This window comes from Malurus melanocephalus, unplaced genomic scaffold (assembly GCF_030028575.1).
Source record: "Malurus melanocephalus ecotype Western Australia unplaced genomic scaffold, MMel_1.1 scaffold_155, whole genome shotgun sequence".
Lineage (NCBI taxonomy): Eukaryota > Metazoa > Chordata > Aves > Passeriformes > Maluridae > Malurus > Malurus melanocephalus.
Genome location: NW_026623387.1, coordinates 239197 through 257946, shown reverse-complemented (window position 1 = coordinate 257946; position 18750 = coordinate 239197). Strand labels below are relative to the sequence as shown.

At 37.9% G+C, this 18750-nt stretch overlaps 2 protein-coding genes across 3 annotated transcripts; both read left to right on the top strand.

Moving 5' to 3' along the window:
- The first annotated feature begins 867 nt into the window (after positions 1-867).
- BBS5 (Bardet-Biedl syndrome 5) lies at positions 868-10878 on the top strand. 2 transcript variants are annotated; one of them, XM_057371710.1, is made up of 12 exons: positions 868-978; positions 2077-2159; positions 2958-3023; positions 3838-3887; positions 4414-4541; positions 4813-4948; positions 5939-6034; positions 6535-6597; positions 7296-7430; positions 7542-7625; positions 9349-9372; positions 9481-10877. In XM_057371710.1, exons 1-12 carry the CDS (start codon positions 917-919, stop codon positions 9580-9582), a joined length of 1029 nt encoding a protein of 342 aa, XP_057227693.1. In that variant the 5' UTR covers positions 868-916; the 3' UTR covers positions 9583-10877. The 2 variants fall into 2 exon arrangements, with proteins under 2 accessions (XP_057227693.1, XP_057227694.1); XM_057371711.1 differs by lacking the exon at positions 7296-7430 and having other exon boundaries at positions 9481-10878.
- Positions 10879-10996: 118 nt separating this feature from the next.
- On the top strand, positions 10997-18742 carry KLHL41 (kelch like family member 41). Its single transcript, XM_057371709.1, has 6 exons — positions 10997-12794; positions 15421-15578; positions 15669-15776; positions 16564-16749; positions 17307-17453; positions 18264-18742. Exons 1-6 carry the CDS (start codon positions 11538-11540, stop codon positions 18373-18375), a joined length of 1968 nt encoding a protein of 655 aa, XP_057227692.1. The 5' UTR covers positions 10997-11537; the 3' UTR covers positions 18376-18742.
- Positions 18743-18750: the final 8 nt, after the last annotated feature.

Genomic DNA, 18750 nt, shown 5'->3' with positions numbered 1-18750 from the left:
CTAGAGGCGACAAGGGGAAAGAAGGAGAAAAAGGTGATGTAGGTGACCCTGGTTTATCTGGAGAACCTGTGAGTAGCTCGTGTTTATTTCAGCTGTTGTTTTAAATCACTTAAAAACAAAGCTGGGTTTTGTATTCTTGTTTCTATTTAATTACACATAATCTGAAACACTTAAGATACTGAAACTATTAAAAACTTAAAAAGCTAAGAAGACATTTACTTGATTAATACCCCACCTCCCACATGGATGTGATTTCTTTTTTCAGGCAGTTGTCATTGTTTAGTCCCAGTCAGCAACTAAATACTATACAGACACTCAATCATACACTCTGCAGCCCTGGTGGGATGGAGAGGAGAATCGAACCCTCCGTTCCTCTCCTGACACKGCCCGAGAGAGGACAAGGCACTTCCCGCTTGCTGTTCTCTGATTTCATCCACTTTGTATCAACTTCCAGATGGGTGCAACGGGGTCCACGACAACCCAGGGACAAGCTTCAGGGAAAGAACTGTCAAAGGACAAGTTTCTTCCTATGATTCATAATCAAGAGTATTTTTTTTTTAATTTGGAAGTGGTAGGACACTGCAATTAACATTAGGATACAGTTTTCAAGTAATTTCAAGTTTAAAATTACATATCCCATCTATTTTAAAATAAACCCAAACCACCAAGCMTCCACCCCCCCAAATCCCCAGGACTCAAGGCCGAATTACCGAGAACGGTAGGGCTCCTCAAGTTTTGGGTTTTAGCGCCTCAACCGAGCCGGGGGCGGAGCCAGCGGGGGCGGGAAGAGCACACGCGCCCCCCACGTGCAGCGCCGCAGCCAATCCCGACCGCCGTGGGTGCGCGAGACTCCACCCGCCCCGCCCACACCCCGTTGCCAGGGCGGCGCGCGGACTCATCKGGGCGGGTGGCGGCCATGAGCGGGGAACTGGACGTGCTCTGGGAGGACAGGGATGTCCGTTTCGACATCTCCGCGCAGTGAGTGCCCGTGTCCCGACCCGACCCTGCCCTCACAGCGGCACTCTCGGGCCCGCTCGGCGCCCCCGGGCTGGATGAGCGCCGTCCCTGGAGGTTGAAGGCGACCGCCATTCCCGGAGCGGTGCATGSCGGGCGCATCGCCGTGTGTGCCGGGAGCTCCTCCCCGGTGTGGCGGCCGGGGAAGGGCTTGCTCACCTGGCAGAGCGGGGCGGGCCGAGCTTGTTGGGTGGGAACAGTCACCGTTTCCAGACTATAAAAATAAAACAAGGTTGGGCACTGGAGGATCGACGGTAGGGTGTATACGTTCACCAGATGAGCTTTTCTGGCACGGAGAAGTGGAACCAAACTGAAGGCGTGTGTCTGAGGGGACGGTGGCACTCATGGTTACGAGGACGTGGTGTCCCTGCCGTGGAGGTGGCATCCTCCTCACGGAACGCGGCTCTGCAGTCTTTCACGAAATTCGTGTCCTAGTAATACATTTTGTTTTTGTCATGCCATGCATGAAGAATTTTGGCTGCTTTTCACAATACGATTAAAATGTAGCAAAAAATCACTGCATTTATAGTTATGTAATTAGGAGGTTAGATCAGTTAAATAAAGCAAAATAACAATTTAAACAAATAAATAGAAAACCTCACCAAAAAACCAAACCACACTGTGTGGAAAATATAGCAGATTGTCCTCACACATCTGAATTTTTGGTGGCATCTCTTCTTTCCTGAGCCTAGCTCCACTCCTTATGACCTGAAAGTACATCAAGAGGCGATAAACTCTTATCTCTGAAAATTGCGCGAATGCAAGTGGTTTTTTTTTGCTTTTTTGTCCTATTTCCACACACTTTCTCCTTACTTTGGGGTATAATTTTCTTTGTCACACTCACTACATCATTATGTATTTATTTGCTGTTACAATTTAATAATAAAGATAGTCATATTTTTAATCTGAGAGATGTAGTGATAATTTCAGGTATGTAAAGTTGATTCGTGTATATGTGTGCATATGTGGATTTTTCATWGCACGCAGGTAACAGCTGAGAGTGAAGTAGGGAAACAAATGGCCTTATTTTTGGAAATCTAATTATTTTTCCCTGTTTTTTAGACAAATGAAAATGAGACCTGGAGAGGTCCTTATAGACTGCTTAGAGTCTGTTGAAGATACAAAAGGAAACAATGGAGACAGAGGTAACTGCATCCTCAGGAAATTTTAAACTTCCTGTTATTTAACCTGTGTAGGTTTATGAAAGCCCTGACAGGTTTCCATTGAACTCAGTACCAGTGTTCAGTTGCACAGAAGAGATCCTGCTTATTTCAAAGATCTGCCTCAGAGTGTTTTCAGATTAAAGTTAGAGGAAGGTGATAGTCTTGTCTCAGGATTTTTTTAGAATCGAAAGCCTTGTAAGAATAATCAATTTATAAACAGTGTGATGATCTTCTGCTGTAATCCTCTTCAATGCTTAACTTTTYCCACCCTGTTTTTAACTGAATCAGTAATATGTAGTAGGCAGGAGCTCAAGCTGCCTGCATRCTGAGATGACCCTTCAGGAGATTGRATGTGCTGCTCTACAGGGTACAGAATGGAATAAATTTGCATATGACAGGGGTGAGGTTATTCATGRAGACAGCTGTGGTAGTTAACTCACTGCCTTCCCCTTCTCCTGCCCAGAGCAGTTCTGCCCTGGTTGTGTCTGCATTTTTACTMTAAGCATCTGGATTGAAATCAATAAGTCTTCTTGGTTTGGTTTTGAGAAGTGCTGTTTCATTTGTTCCTTGTTAGATTTTCTCTCCTAGCATTTAAGAAAAAAWTGTGTGTAGTGGTTTAGTGATTTTTCTGGTGGGATGTCCTGTGCTTTTCTTCTTTTTCTTGTCAAGGGGAAGGAATATCCTGGTGTTTCAAAACTAGAGGTAAATACTTATAACAGAGCAGAACATTTAATTTAATTTAATTTATTGAGATTAAAAATATCTACACTTTATCTCCAGGTAGACTGCTTGTGACAAATTTGCGGATCATTTGGCGCTCACTGTCATTGCCCAGAGTCAATCTCTGTAAGTATTACCTTTTGTTTCCTTTGTGGTAGCATGCYATTCTTTCACAAAGTATTGATTTCAGTACAGAATAGTAAAGTATAGCTGTGTTGTTCTGTAAAGTCTGAAATAAGCTTACTAATGAATCTATTTATAATACAGGAACTAAGATGATAATTTGTAGCAAAACAGTAATATTCAATAKTCAATTTTCATTTCTCAGAAAATAAGTTGAAGAGTTCTTTGGGCATATTTTTCATTTRGCTGATATGGTATTCATTTGTTTTTTTAGAAAGAAACAAAAGTTTGAGGGTCTTCATACATTGCTTTACTTGTACCTCTTGTTGCCACCTGTTTATTCACATTCTGCATTTTGCTATTAGTTCCCCACAAGTGCCTGCCTTTCCAGTTTTAGTGTTGTAAACTCTGAATAAGTTTCTCACTTTAAATGTATGAGTAGCTAGCGGTCTGCTCATATTTTATTTAATGTGCTGAAACAGGGGCAGGACACAGTTACTCTGTACCCAAATTACTTCCAGTGCTCAATGTGGAATCTCCTTCTGTGGAAATATTTATGGATTGGGCGAAACCCTGAGCGGCCAGACAGAATTGGTCCTGCTTTGAGAACAGCTCTTGACTGAACAACCTCCCAAGATCCTGTCCATCTTAAATTAGTCTTCAGTGTTGTGATGAGGCCCCCGGCCATTAATCACAAGGTGCAATTTTCACATRCAGTGTCCAAAGCTGTACTACAAAATTCAGTAATGTACTTGTAATTTTGACTGTTATTTTTCTTGTTCTCAAAACAATGTTTTTTTCTCCCCTGACTTTTAAGCTGTCGGTTACAACTGTGTTATAAATATAACTACAAGAACTGCCAACTCAGTAAGTTCAAAAATCTACTTTTAAAATAGTAAAAGAARCTGTAATTAGTTATTTATACTTATTGCACTATGTCAACAATAATCCCAAAGTTTACTTGCAAGGACAGTAATAGAACAGTAATAAAAGTTTAGTTTTACAAGTTGAGAGCTCTCAAATACGTAACCTGAATAGAATTACATGCAACTGTCAAGTTATTTGTTTRACTTTCTGCAAAGAACTATCAGAGAATTTATGTAGATTTCCTGCACAACCACATGATAACAAACCAAAAACACTGTTTCAGTCATGATATTGCAAATGTATAGCAGGCAGGCTTCATGAGTTTTACTATTGATGACACTGCTAGTTTATCAGAAAGAAAAATTACTTCAGTTGAAGACAGCAGTAGATCAGTGGTATAATCAGGATCATGCCTCCATATACACTGTTTAGAACAATAACTTAAACAATATCTGAAGATCATTTATTATTTGTACAATCAAGCTACTATACAGACAGAATGTAAAATTTCATTTTTTCCTTGCAGAAATTACGAGGGCAGACAGAAGCTCTATATATATTGACTAAATGTAACAATACCAGGTTTGAGTTCATATTTACCAATGTTGTTCCTGGGAGTCCCAGACTCTTCACTTCAGTTATTGCCGTGCACAGGTAGTGTACTTAAAGTAGTGTTTGAACAATGACTCAAATATGGGAGGTTACAACTACTGATAGACACAGTGTATGACTGTCCGTATTTGACATTCAGAAAACATTAAGGAAAGCTGGAATATAATGGATTATGTAAAAAACGTTTTACTCGTATTCTGACTTTTGTGCAGCATGGTGATAAAAGAAAGCTGAAAATATAAATTTCCTATCTGTACTAAAATAGTAATGACAATAGAAAAACTGAACTGTAATATGTGTTTTATTTTTGTAGGGCTTATGAAACTTCTAAAATGTATCGTGATCTGAAGCTGAGAAGTGCATTGATTCAAAACAAGCAACTGAGATTGTTACCACAAGAACAAATATATGATAAAGTCAATGGAGTTTGGAATTTATCAAGTGACCAGGTATAGTGAAGTCAGATTACATAGACTACAAAAAGTTAAAATGCTTCAGCTTTCGTCTAGCAGTTGTACTACTACTGTTTTGTAACCTCAGAGGAATTATCTTTAATGTTTTTTATCAGCTGATGCATGCAGAGAAACTGATCCCATACATTTGCTACTCACCACAACAAAATCTCCTTTTGGCTGCCTGAAGGTCTACATGACTTTGCTAACATGCAAGGAAATAGATACACAGTTTCTGTTKAAAAGGTGTATTTATGAATCTAAAGCTCTGTATAATCCTGAAAGAAATTCATGTTTCTGAGRTACTCTGCTGAATATTTGTATGTTTACATGCAGCTTTGACTAAACAGTATTAAGATTATAGTCTTTTGATTACTGTAAATCAAAAATACTGGAATAGGAATCTGTGTCTTAAAATAAGAAAAACTAAAGACTTTAAGATAAAAATAGAAARCATTTATTTTACAGGGCATTAGTTGCAAGCATTTCCTGGAGCAGTGAAACAAAACAGGAGCTGATATTCTGTCTGCAATTTTAGTCCAGAATAGAAACATGATCCACCYTGACAAGCTAAAAAGTTCTTTCCTCTACATTCCCTTGGCACACATCTCCTCAATTACCTAAGTTTAACCCACATGCCWTTATACTTACACTTCATGCCCATTGCAGATCTGTTCAGTTAATAATACTTTCAGATGCCTTATGTATTCCCATGAGGTTGTCTGGGCTGTGATTTGATCCAGCTTTGCTGCAGGATTAGGTACTCCCACCAGTTTTCATGGCGGAGGTTCTGCAGCCTAAGAAGATTGGATTTTGCTTCCTTGCAATCATAGAATTTTGACTGGGTTTGGTAGGGTAGAATCAAGCTTTTAGTGAATTAAATATGAAGCTGTACCTTGCCTGTATTTAAAGAAATCATCATGTTTGGGGACAAAAGCTCTGTACTTAAAAGCAGTTCTAACACACCATTTCTTCAATCTTTAATAGGGAAATTTGGGAACATTYTTTATTACTAATGTGAGAATAGTTTGGCATGCAAATATGAACGACAGCTTTAATGTCAGCATACCATATCTACAAATCGTAAGTATCTTACAATAACTGTTTTCAAAATGAAACAGCATTCAGAACAGTTCAAGTCTTTAGTTAAAACTTCCAGCTCACCAAAATTATATTTCATGTCTCACATTCAGGGACGAATTTAYTCTTGCCAGCCACAGGGTGTATTTTCTTTTCTGTCAGATTAGTTGGRGGATTTCATGGGCTGGTACAGATGTTGAAAATGGCTTGCATTTCAGATTTTTTTAGTATTAACTGTTATGCTTCATGCCACCTACGTATACTTGGAATAATTATCTGTGGACCTGATATTCAAAAATTTACTATTACCACTTCTAATAAAACACTTATTCCTGAGGCTCCAGGGGTTCAGAATTGTAATGGTAAATGGGAGGGAATGCTAGTAGCCAAGCTTCCAGAGCCAGTAATTGTAATTATTACAGTGTAAAAAACCAAACTGAAACAGAGATTTTTATCCAGTAATTAACARAATTTTTCACTGTTTTATACCTCTTTATCATTAGCGTTCAATAAAAATGAGAGACTCAAAATTTGGCTTGGCACTTGTGATAGAGAGTTCTCAGCAGGTAAGAAGCTTTAATAGCCTTTTTTATTGATTCCATTTTTATATACAATATTTCTCTAATTCTGAAATGTTATGGGACTACTTTTAAGGTACATAGAGCTTTCCTTCTGKGGCGCCTTTTGAAAACATTAAAAAAGTTCTCTTTGCACTGCTTAAARTGTATGTTAAGGTCAATATGGCTATTGTGAATTATGGTTTCTCTAAACAAAGCARCAATAGGCCAGCATGACTATCTTATAACTGTTGAATACAGTGTCTTCTAACAGATTATCTTTGGGATCYAATTAATTCTGTACTTAATAAGACCACTCTTTGGAATCTTTTTCTTTATTTCTGTGTATCTGAAAGCTTCTTTAATAACAGCATCAAGACCTAATAGACTAAACACTTGCTGAGTAGCTGGGAAATAAATAATTAATATAACTTTTGAATTTTTCCCACCCTTGTTTGCTTGTGGTTTTTTTTTTTGCATAAGGAGTTTGTTCCCCTCTTATATAATGGGCTAGCTGTTAAAACATTGTTACTGTTTTTATTTCACTCATTATTCAACTGAATGAAAAAAGATAATATCAAAGATCACATTTTCTCAGCATGCTGAAAATTGCTATCATTAAACTGAAAATCACTGTTGAGGAGAAAAAAATGTTTAAATAATAAGCAAGACTAATAAACAGATGTTGTTTTTTCTCTGTTACACAGAGTGGAGGATATGTACTTGGTTTTAAAATAGACCCTGTAGAGAAACTACAGGAGGCAGTGAAAGAGATTCATTCACTTCACAAAGTTTATTCAGCTAACCCTATATTTGGAGTGGATTATGAAATGGAAGAAAAGGTACTCAGTTTAGTTATTTTAAATTAGATACAATACTGTGTTAACAATAATAAAAATATATTAAACATACTAGTTACATGAATTTACTTACTACAATRTTTTAATTTGCAGCCTCAACCTCTTGAAGACCTAACAGTGGAGCAAGCTCCAGATGATGTGGAAATAGAATCTGATGAACATACAGATGCTTTTGTGGTAAGTGGCACCACAAAGAACAGAAAAATAAAATAATTCTTTTTTGGTTATTCCGATTTAAGCAATGTATAGCTGTAATCCTCTACTAAAGCTAAGCTGCAACTGTACTTTCTATATTTRAAACACATCTACATGYCTTTTATTAAACATCCTGATTATTTCAGGAATTTATTCTGTGTATGAATTTTTRAGTTAAGAACTATTACTCAAAATAAATAGTAGTAGATATTTAAAGGAGTAGTTWTAATGTAGTTTCTCAACACATTAAAATCAGGAATGGCTTACAGATCAGCAGTGTAATATAATCAGATATTGATTGTATTAAACAAGTCTTCCTACTCTTGGAGCAGATGAATACATAGTAATATCTATATGCTCAACATTCATCTAAGATTCAAACTCGAAAGTTTTTTAGAAAGGCAGCAATAATATTGTATTACTACGTCTCCCWGTATTTCAGGAATTTTTATGCATTAGGTTGCTTGTTGACTCTCTTTTCAATGAATTGCCAAATTTAGTGTGCAACCCAGTAACACCTGGCTTCATGATTAACTGCAGGGGTAGATGGCACATCTACCTTGATGTAGATGTTAGCCTTGATGCATTGACAATTGAGATGTTTTCTTAGCAATCTCTGAAATTTGGTAAATTAGCAAGGCTAGCAGCACAGTCATTTCCTCTCCTTTTAATCTTGGTGGTCTTTCACCAATACAGATAAGCTCTTTTTACTTCCTTTCTCTCTTTCCTAGGTTTTTGCCTTTTTTCTCTTCAYTTTTGCAATTTTTTATTCAGTCTTYAGCATATTTGARGATACACCGTTTTCTTAAATKGAGATKTATTTCTTCTGTTGGTGCCTTTGTCACCTGTGCTTTGTATATTCTCAAAGACTGGAAGCTGAAAATAGTTAGAAGGTGGTTGCTATAGAAAACAAAGGCTGCCCAGACCCAAAGAGTGGCCACACATCAATATTCCACAATACTTGATGTTTTTCTGTAGAGTCTTGTATAGCTCAAGAGCCAGCTGAGCAGGAAAGTGCTTTGTTTGCTGCCTCTCACCAGTCCATAGGGGCGGCTGAAGCAAAATGGGGCTCCTTTTRGTAAATAAGATCTAGAACCTGCTAGTCCAGAGATTTCTAGAGCCATGGATATTTTCAGAGATCTGATATCCTGAAGAGTTTGAACCTTAATTTCCACATACACAGAATGGGAAAGATGGTATCTTTTTCCCACATCTCCGTTTGTTGAGTTGTTCCGTTACTGTGTTCATTTCTTAGATTGMGTATGAGTTAACTGAATTTTTATACTCCTCATTTTAAACTAGTTTTTGAAGTTGAATAGTAAATGCTGCTGCACATGAGGCAAAAAATACCAGGATGCTGTCAGTTTGTCTTCATATTAACATTTTATTCCCTATGAAGTGTTTTCGTTAGTGTAACAAATGTAGTAAGAAAATGTTRCCATTTAAAAAATCTTYGTTATGACAGAAAATTCAAAGACTGGTGTTTAATGAAAAATACCATAATCCAGTGGTATCTAATCTATCATCAAAAATAGAAACTCTTGTTACAATTCTTTTGTAAATTATTTTAACTTGGAAGTAAAACCCATGTAGACTGGATTGTTAGCGAAGACCTACCCAAYACAGTTTTGACCCCAAGGAGTTATTAGCAGATGCGGGTTTTAAGACATCTTTTTTCAAGGTTCTTTTTTGTTTTCCTTTGCAGGCTTACTTTGCTGATGAAAATAAGGTAAGGAGGTATTTTTTTCATACTGTCAAATTCATGTTAAAATGGAATAACAAAATTTAAAAGTGCCTTCTGCTTTATTTTCTCTCATATCTCATGGATTCAAAATAGCAACATGATCGGGAGCCTGTTTTTTCCGAAGAACTGGGACTTGCAATAGAGAAGCTAAAGGATGGATTCACACTGCAGGGACTCTGGGAAGTAATGACCTGATTTAAATTGGCACGTGTTTGTTTCCTAAGCAGGAAAAACTCTCAGTTCTTGCTGTACTTCAGAGAGCTGTAGAAGATAATTTAGAAATATCAGAGTAGCAGAGAAAGAACAAGCCAAAGCTAAAGAGCAGGCAAATATTATATAATAARTCCTCAGGCTATGTCATAAAAGAAAGATTATTCAAAATCCTTGTATGCTTAAATGTTTTGCAGTTATTGTGCTGCTTCTCTAAGCAGTGACAAAACAGCCACTCCCTGAGGCAGGCAGGCCGGGGCCCAGCTGCTGGAGGCAGCGCTGCCCCCTGCGGGCTGCCCTCGGTCACGGCTGCAAGGACCTGCGAATTCCCTCTGCCTGTCTGACAGTGGCACCTGGCAGTGCCTCTGCACAACGGGCATGGCACTGCCATTTGACACACTTGTGTAACCTGGTGTTTTCGGATTGTTTGGTTTCCTGACAGTCCCCTGACAACACAGCTATGGCAGGTAGCCACCATTTTTTTACAACTTCATGGCTCCTGTGTTTATGATTTGCCCTTTGATTGGCACCTCTTGCTATTTTACACAGAAATATGGCAGAAAAGGAAGCCTTGTTTTCTGCACATGGAGACCACTGTTTGAGACAGGGCAGTGTGAGGTATCCACTTTGATGCTCAGTTTCAAGTATTCATGTATTTATACAGAGTGATGTACTTTCCCATAATTATTATGTTTGAATTAAATTTCTATAACTTGTGTTAATGATTTTCAACACAGAAATACCATAATACACAGAACATTTTGTATGTAGGCATATTGGCTATGTTATTGACAGCTTTAAGAAAAAGCAATTCTGTTTCAAATAATAGTTTTCATGTCTCATAATTTTGCTAAATGTTCTGCACATATCATTCCAAGTATTTAAGAGTAATCCAGATATCCTCATGCAGTTGTTGTTTGCTTGTTTGTTTTTGCTAGAGCGCTTTTTTAAGCAATGATCTAGAAAAAAGTGCACATGCAAATAGCTTCTGTGTGTGAGTCATTAGACCTTTTATGATGTTATGTGTTACAGAGAAATGAGTCATTTATTGTTTAAAAGGAAGACACAGCTGTTACGTTTACTACTGAGATAAAACCTCTGTGCTGGTTTCTATAAATGGAAAAAGTCAAATGAGCTCTGCTCTCAGCTGTTGTTTCAGCAGCTGACTGTTAAAGTAACTGTGGTGTGAATGTAATACTGGTGTTTGTAGAAAATCTTCCAAGGTATATATTTTAATGGAAAAGTACCTGTATTGAAAAGTGGTCATTATTTCAATAAAACTTGATAATATTATCTCATGTTGTAGATCTTACATTGAAGTAGCTGTATTTTGATCCTGTTTCCATTACATTCAAAGAATATTTTGCCATATGGGTGGAGACTTCATTTGAATTACTTTGGAAAGCAAGACTTTACTTAAATGACATATATTTTATGTCTTAACAATAGCATTTGGTTTATAACCAAATGGATATTAAGAAGCAGCCAAAAATATGGAAGTCTTAATATCTGAAGAAATTGTATATGTGATATGGTTACGTAAAAAAATAATCTTMGAACATAGGCAATCGATGCAAAGTTCTGGATTTTTTTAGTATCTTTATGACTGCAGCAACGAGCTGTATTAAGCAACTCTGAAAAAGTGAACAGTAATTACAACTGACAACTTGATTAATAATATTTCTATTTCAGAATATTTAGTAACATGTATCTCTGCAATTTTGCTCATAGCTGTCTCACTGAGGGTCAGATTCTGCTGTCCTTACTCACGTCAAATAATTTATTACATTGCACGTAATCTTACTGATTCAGTATGGAGAATGATGGCAAAACTTGACCATAGTGACTAAGAGCAACAGTTGCTTCTTTCAGTCTTTGACAGCTGCGAGAGCAACTCTGTTTTTCCAAACCGTCCATCCCAAATTCCGACCTGTAAGAGTATGTACCTATATTTAGCTAGTGAGATTAAGTTGCAGAGGCTTCAAGCAGGGCAAATAGCACATTGGTCTGCCTTTTCTACAGACAAACCTTTGGGCAGACAACAGCTAAACCTTTCTGCTCCCTCCCCTTTCCCAAGTGTTTGCGAAATGGATTCCCAAAGGGAACTCACTGAAGAGCTCAGACTTTACCAATCCACCCTCCTTCAAGATGGCCTGAAGGAACTCCTTGAAGAGAAAAAGTTTGTAGATTGCTCTCTAAAAGCTGGTGACAGAAGCCTGCCTTGCCACAGATTGATTCTGTCGGCATGTAGCCCTTATTTTCGTGAGTATTTCCTATCTGAGCAAAATGAAGAGAAAAAGAAGGAGGTAGTTCTAGATAATGTTGACCCAAACATCCTGGATATGGTTGTCAAATACCTTTATTCAGCAAGTATTGATCTCAATGATTCTAATGTGCAAGATATTTTTGCTTTGGCCAGTCGCTTTCAGATCCCTTCTGTATTCACTGTGTGCGTCTCCTATCTTCAGAAGAGGCTTGCTGTTGGTAACTGCCTGGCCATCCTTCGATTAGGTGTTCTGCTTGACTGCCCAAGACTTGCATTTTCTGCCCGTGATTTTGTTTCAGATCATTTTGTGCAGATCTGCAAAGAAGAGGACTTCATGCAGCTTGCCCCGCATGAACTTATCTCAGTTATTTCAACTGACAGTTTAAACGTAGAGAAGGAAGAACTGGTATTTGAAGCAGTAATGAGATGGGTCCGAACAGACAAGGAGAACAGAGTAAAGAGCCTGGGGGAGATTTTTGACTGCATACGTTTTCGTCTTATGCCAGAAAAATATTTCAAAGAACAGGTTGAGAAGGATGATATAATTAAAAGCAACTCAGACCTTCAGAAAAAAGTAAAGATTATTAAGGATGCTTTTGCTGGAAAATTGCCTGACTCTAGCAAAAGCACAGAAAAGTCAACCAAAGGGGAGSTGAATGGTGATGTAGGAGATGAAGATTTACTGCCTGGCTACCTAAATGACCTTCCCAGGCATGGCATGTTCGTCAAAGACCTGATTCTTCTGGTTAATGACACTGCTGCAGTAGCCTATGATCCTCTTGAAAATGAATGCTACCTAGCAGCCCTGGCAGAACAGATTCCCAGAAATCATTCCAGTATAGTCACCAAACAAAATCAGGTCTATATTGTTGGAGGACTGTATGTAGAAGAGGAGAACAAGGATCAGCCTTTCCAGTCATACTTCTTCCAGGTACAAGCTTTATTATTGTTGGTATAAAATACTTATGARGGTTACTGAAAAGTGTTCTGAGTCTCTGTGAGTGGGTTGTCAAGTCTCTTTGTATGGTGATGGAGAGAAGTATCTATTTTTGTCTCAGAGAGAAATGAAACTGAGGACTTGCATCTTCTTTTTCAAGATTAATCCCTGGTGAGTTCTCAGAAAATATTAAAAGGATTAATATATTCTATCTAGGTACTGGCTTTTATTAAGGGCCAGATTTTTCATGATACAGAYGTCTAAGTCTAATAATACTTTTGTAAAATACTTTTTATGTGTTTCTGATAACTTCGATGAAAGTTGGAGTGCTTCAGCTGATTTATATCTAATGCTATGTCTTTCTTTTTTTTTCATCTGAAATGCTTTCAGGACAGCAGTAATGTGTGTATTTTTAAGTGTGATTTCTGTCACTAAAATTGCAGAAGTCCTGCTTGTTGTATCTACATTTGAAAGCCCAAGGGCCATATAAATATGTAATTTAGAGGCAGAAGGTTTTTTTCTTGGCAAACTGTCAATGTCAGTAGTGAAAATACCCTGTTTCCACTGAGAGTAATTTTGTATTTTTGTAAATCTGTGTAATATAAGGCTAATTAAYGCTAAATATAACTCTACAATATTTCAGGAAAATCAGAAAAAAATCAATTAGGCATGCTTATACCATAAACTAAATCTGTTGTATTTTTAGCTATGCTAAAATATGCTATTTAAACTACTTTGTGATGAATTATGCAATATGCTGCTGGCCGTGTCCTCTCTTAAGGCASACTGGCCTAAAAGAGTAAAAGTAAGTCCTATTTCAATATGAAATAAAACACAGTAATAAGCAGTGATAAAATTTTAAAGCCTTCAGATATTAAAACATGCAAATATTGTTTATAGGAGTATGGCTCACTGATTTCACATAATGAAAGACTTGATTTCAGACATTTGTTACATCAATGAGAGCCAAGTCTTTGTAGGGGAGGAATTAACACTTGTTTCTTTATGTAGATGTAAAACACTAATCACTGGAGTGCAAAACTTSTTACAGAAATATTCTTCCAATAGAAACAGCAGGCTGATGTCATAATGTGTATTTAGTCCAGAACTGAAAAAGCATCTGAGAAACTAAACCTCAAGATACTAAAAACTGATGAGGTTTTCAGAATCTTTCTTCATATGTCAACATCCACTTCCTGAAATCATGTTCATTTACTTGTCATCTTTAGCCTTGCTGCTGTTCTTCTCTATAGTTAAAATACTTGTCTGTATCACCCATGTGGCTGTTGTTCTCTGTAAAATATTAATGAGGTGCCAAACCAATTTTCACTTGCTGATCTTCCTTTCTCCACCAGTGAAGTGTTGCATTTGGTAGCTTGCAACCCAGGAGCAAACAAGGCTGCCACTGGCTTGAAAATTCATGACAAGTTGATGCCCTATCTACTGACTGTAGGGRTAGTTTGTCATCTTGAAGACTGATGCACTAAGTGAGCTGTGGTATCCAAGGGATACATCTTCTCATTACCCCACCCAGCTCCAGCTAGTGGGGAAATCCATGTCCAAATCCATGTCCACTGTTGCAATAAAACTTTCTGTCCAATAGGGGTGGTCTGTCAAATTTGGGAGATGCATTTAGCATGGAAAGCTTGACTGTGGAACGTACTTCTGGAAGAATGTCACCCAGTTAAGCCCTGAASTTTACTTTGACTGGACTTTCTTGCTTTCTATCAAATGCCTTTATGCTCACATAAACTCTTATCTTACCCTTCCTTCCTGTACCAATGTCAAGCAGATCTATGTGCCATAGCTGTGAGAGAATAATTCTTTTTGAACGTTAGAGATAATTCAGGTTCAATTGCAAGTTGTCAGATCAAAACAAAAAACAAGCACTAAATCTAGGAAAATATTATTTTTTCTTCTGTCCTCCTGCTGCTACTTCTGCTTAGGTGTTTTCAGCATACGGGATGTGAATTRAGACAGCCATGAGAGTACTGCAGTAGAAATATTGCCATGGGAGCTGCAGTGACTGCCTGTTTTGCTTAAGAGTGAAGTTTTTATTCATTGTGTCTTCAGAGATCTCATGAACCTTTGAGGGTATTTGTGATGAAACATACATCTGTTGCTCTAGAGATTGCAGARTATGTGTGTCATTTGCCATTTGATGTCTACTTATCAGTAAGAACCATGTGAGCATGTCTGGCATCTCACTGTAGCGATGAGCACAACCAGCTGAACATGCAGGTGTGGAACTGCAGAAGTGTTTGCTCCCTCAGGCAGGAAGAGGAACCACTTGTTCTTTCCAACATGATAGGGAACTGAGAGTGAGGGACCTTCATGTAAGGAAGAAGAGCTTAATGAAGAGGCAAGGAAACAGTGAAGATGAGCAGACACAAAGAGAGTTGTACAGCATTGACTCTGCTAGATCTCAGCACTGTGGAGCATGAGTGGGTAGAAGRCATCATCCATTAGCTGCACTGAGGGACGGGCAGGTTGTTCAGGCAAGCAGATTTGCTGTTGAGAGACACTGAGTGCCAGTAGATAAATTCTGTGGAACAATATTCATTGTGTGGATTTTTACTCTTTGCCTTTCCTAACCCTTCCTGTTCTGATGCTCTTTCAGCTGGATAGCATTGCTGGTGAGTGGGTTGCCCTTCCTCCACTGCCGTCAGCCAGGTGCCTCTTCGGGCTGGGAGAGTCAGACAACAAGATCTATGTAATAGCAGGCAAGGACCTTCGCACTGAGGAGTCACTAGATTCAGTATTGTGCTATGACCCTGTGTATGTTTCAAAATTAATTATGCCCACTGAGGACATGCAGTTGGCCCATTGTTAGTTGAAAAAAACCTAATGGTGATCTTCTTGTTTCAGGGCAATGAAATGGGGTGAAATCAAAAAACTACCCATCAAAGTATATGGCCATGCTACTATTTCAAACAATGGATTGATATATTGTCTTGGCGGAAAAACTGATGATAAGTGAGTTTCCAAGTCTTTCTGCGATAATTAATGACATTATCTTCTTGGTCCTTAATAGATATTATCCTTACACTCAGAAATGAGGGTTTCCCTTTTCTGCATCTCTGGATTAAGGTTACTAACAGTCTGGCAGAGAGGAACACATTATGGTATGTAGGATGTATTTTTTTTGTGCTAAGGTAAATTACATATAAATTTTAATCCAACCTGTTATTTTAATAACCATACTTATTTCTAAGTAAATTTTACTTACACTGCAGACACAGTAGTACTACACAGCTATAAGGATGCTCACAAATATCAAGGTGCCTGGGAATTACTGTCTCAGTTTTTCCAATTTTCTGACCTGTGATACCTGTCATACCTTAATGAGTATAACATTAGRAACATTGAACATGTGGTAATTTTTAAGTGTTTGTGTAGGGAGTAGTTGAGATAAAAGTTTGTCATATCAGCCAAAACGCCAGTATAATTTTTCTTTCACATAACCTTTGCCATATATTCCTYCACAAATCCATCTGAATACAATTTGCTGGGAAAGGATGTTGTCTTTTTCCTCAAAGGTACAGTGAACTTGCTTCTCTGGGTAATGTAAACCACATTTAACATTTGATTTAGTTCTATGGATGTGATTAATGCTTTGTACACATTGCAAGGACTCAGATTAAATATAAAAAGGATCTCCAGGAGAGATAGATAAACCTACACAATCTACCTGAATTAGATCTACTTGGACCAGGTCAAAAGTTCATTAGAAATGATCACTGGTTTTCAATTTCCTCCCCAGGAAATGCACTAATAGGCTATTTGTGTACAATCCCAAGAAAGGAGACTGGAGAGACCTGGCTCCAATGAAAGTGCCTCGCTCGATGTTTGGAACAGCCATCCATAAGGGCAAGATTGTCATTGCAGGTGGTGTCACTGAGGAAGGCCTTACTGCATCTGTTGAAGCTTTTGATCTGACCACCAATAAGTGAGTGCARTATTCATGCTATTTGAAGCAAGTGTTTTATCATCTAGGCTTTTAGGAGCTCTGAGGCAAGACTCACAAAGCTGTTCAGGTACATATACTCCCTCTGAGACACTTGGTCTGCAGTCACATCTTCAACAACAACAGCAGCAGTTTACAGAGCTCGTCTCTGGACATTTTTCCTGCCCCCGCATGCACTCCAAATTATTATTCCAATGCCACTTGAAATAAATATGCATTTTGGAAACTACAGGGAAAAATGAGAGTAACTGAGGAACAGTAGGTCTTCATGAAGTGCRTTACTGATGAATCAGAGAATCTGTAAGAAATAGTCCCTGGGAAGAGATGTCATAACAGTATAATTGTGCCACTTAAGACTTGCAGAAGTCCCTATGGCGATGGAGACGCTGGAACGTACTGCTGGTAAATCTCAGATTTTTTTCTTTTTACTAAACCATGGCCTTGGTATCTGAATTWATGTCACCCAGAGAAGTATTTTAATGCATTCAGTTTACAATATTTCTCATGTGTTTAACTTGACTTTTTCTTTTCATCCTTAGATGGGAGATTATGCCTGAATTTCCCCAAGAGAGAAGTTCCATCAGTTTAGTCACTTTAAGCGGAGCTTTATATGCTATTGGAGGCTTTGCAATGATTCAACTTGAATCTAAAGAATTTGCACCTAGTGAAGTCACTGACATATGGAAGTAAGTTTCATTTTAGTCACTCTTTTCTGGTCAAAAGCCTTATCTAAAATTGAGGTTCGTAGACACCAGAAGCTAACACTGTTTTTCTATTTAACTCTGAAAATTATCCATACCACAGGTTGTAAAATACTTGTTGACAGATAAAAAAGTTTGCCAGAAAGTAACAAATGAACACGAGACTTGGATCTTTTGACTACTTCCACCTACTATTATTTGACCAATCCAAGTCATGATCTTCAGTTCTTTAAGAGTAAATTGCCATCTCTTGACAGACGTAGCTTTGCCAGTGAAAACATTCTCTTGTGACACTGTGGTGCATGTAAACACGGAGGCATGTACATATTGATGTGCTGATAGTGAATGAGTAACTGTTCCAAGAGAATCATAAGTCTCTATCTGCTACAATTTCTTCAGCTAATCAAAGCAGCAGTGATGAGACATATCTCTGCTTCCACTCTTAGCTGCTACTGTAAACTCAGAACTGTAAACTTAGTTGGCAGTAGGAAGGAAATACCCCCAATTTTATTTGCAAGAATCTGAAGAAATTCAGAAGGAATACTTAAGGAGGAAGCTTTTATATGGGTATTTAAAGCATGACACATGTCAGCAACAAGCTTTTAGGGGTTAGGAAAAACAAGAACATCTTTCTGTTCAGGAGTGGAGGACAAGAGCAGCCTTTCGTGGTACCTTTCAGCACCATGATTGCTACAAGCCTTTGCTTGTGGACTATCCTTTTCATGTGTGTGTGCTGAAGCATCAAACTCAAATGTAAAGAAGCTATTTTCTAAGATTTTTTTTTTTTATATGCAGGTATGATGATGAGAAGAAGGAATGGACTGGCATACTGAAAGAGATTCGATATGCTACTGGAGCCTCCTGCCTGGCCACACGCTTAAACCTCTTCAAGTTATCAAAACTGTAAACAAAATGTTGTGGAAGATACTATATGGTGAGGGAGTTTTGATWGGCTCTTCTGGCATTGTTGCATGAAAATGTCTCCAAATTGTACAGTTTTGTAGCAGCATACTGGGAACTGTTAAATAGTTCATTTGTCTGTCCATTTCCTAAGATATTTACGAGCTAACCAGCAAAGACTGATTTTTTTGCCAGTGCTTAWATTTCTGAAGAGTTATAATTAATGTTGAGCAGATCAAGATTTTGTCAAGAACTCAATTTTTCACTCTGTGAAATTGCAAACAAAACTAGTTAGACTTTCTTGCACTCATAGAATCCAGATATTGGTAGCTTATCCTCCAAACAATGCCCATGAATTAATTGTTAAGTTAAATACAACTTA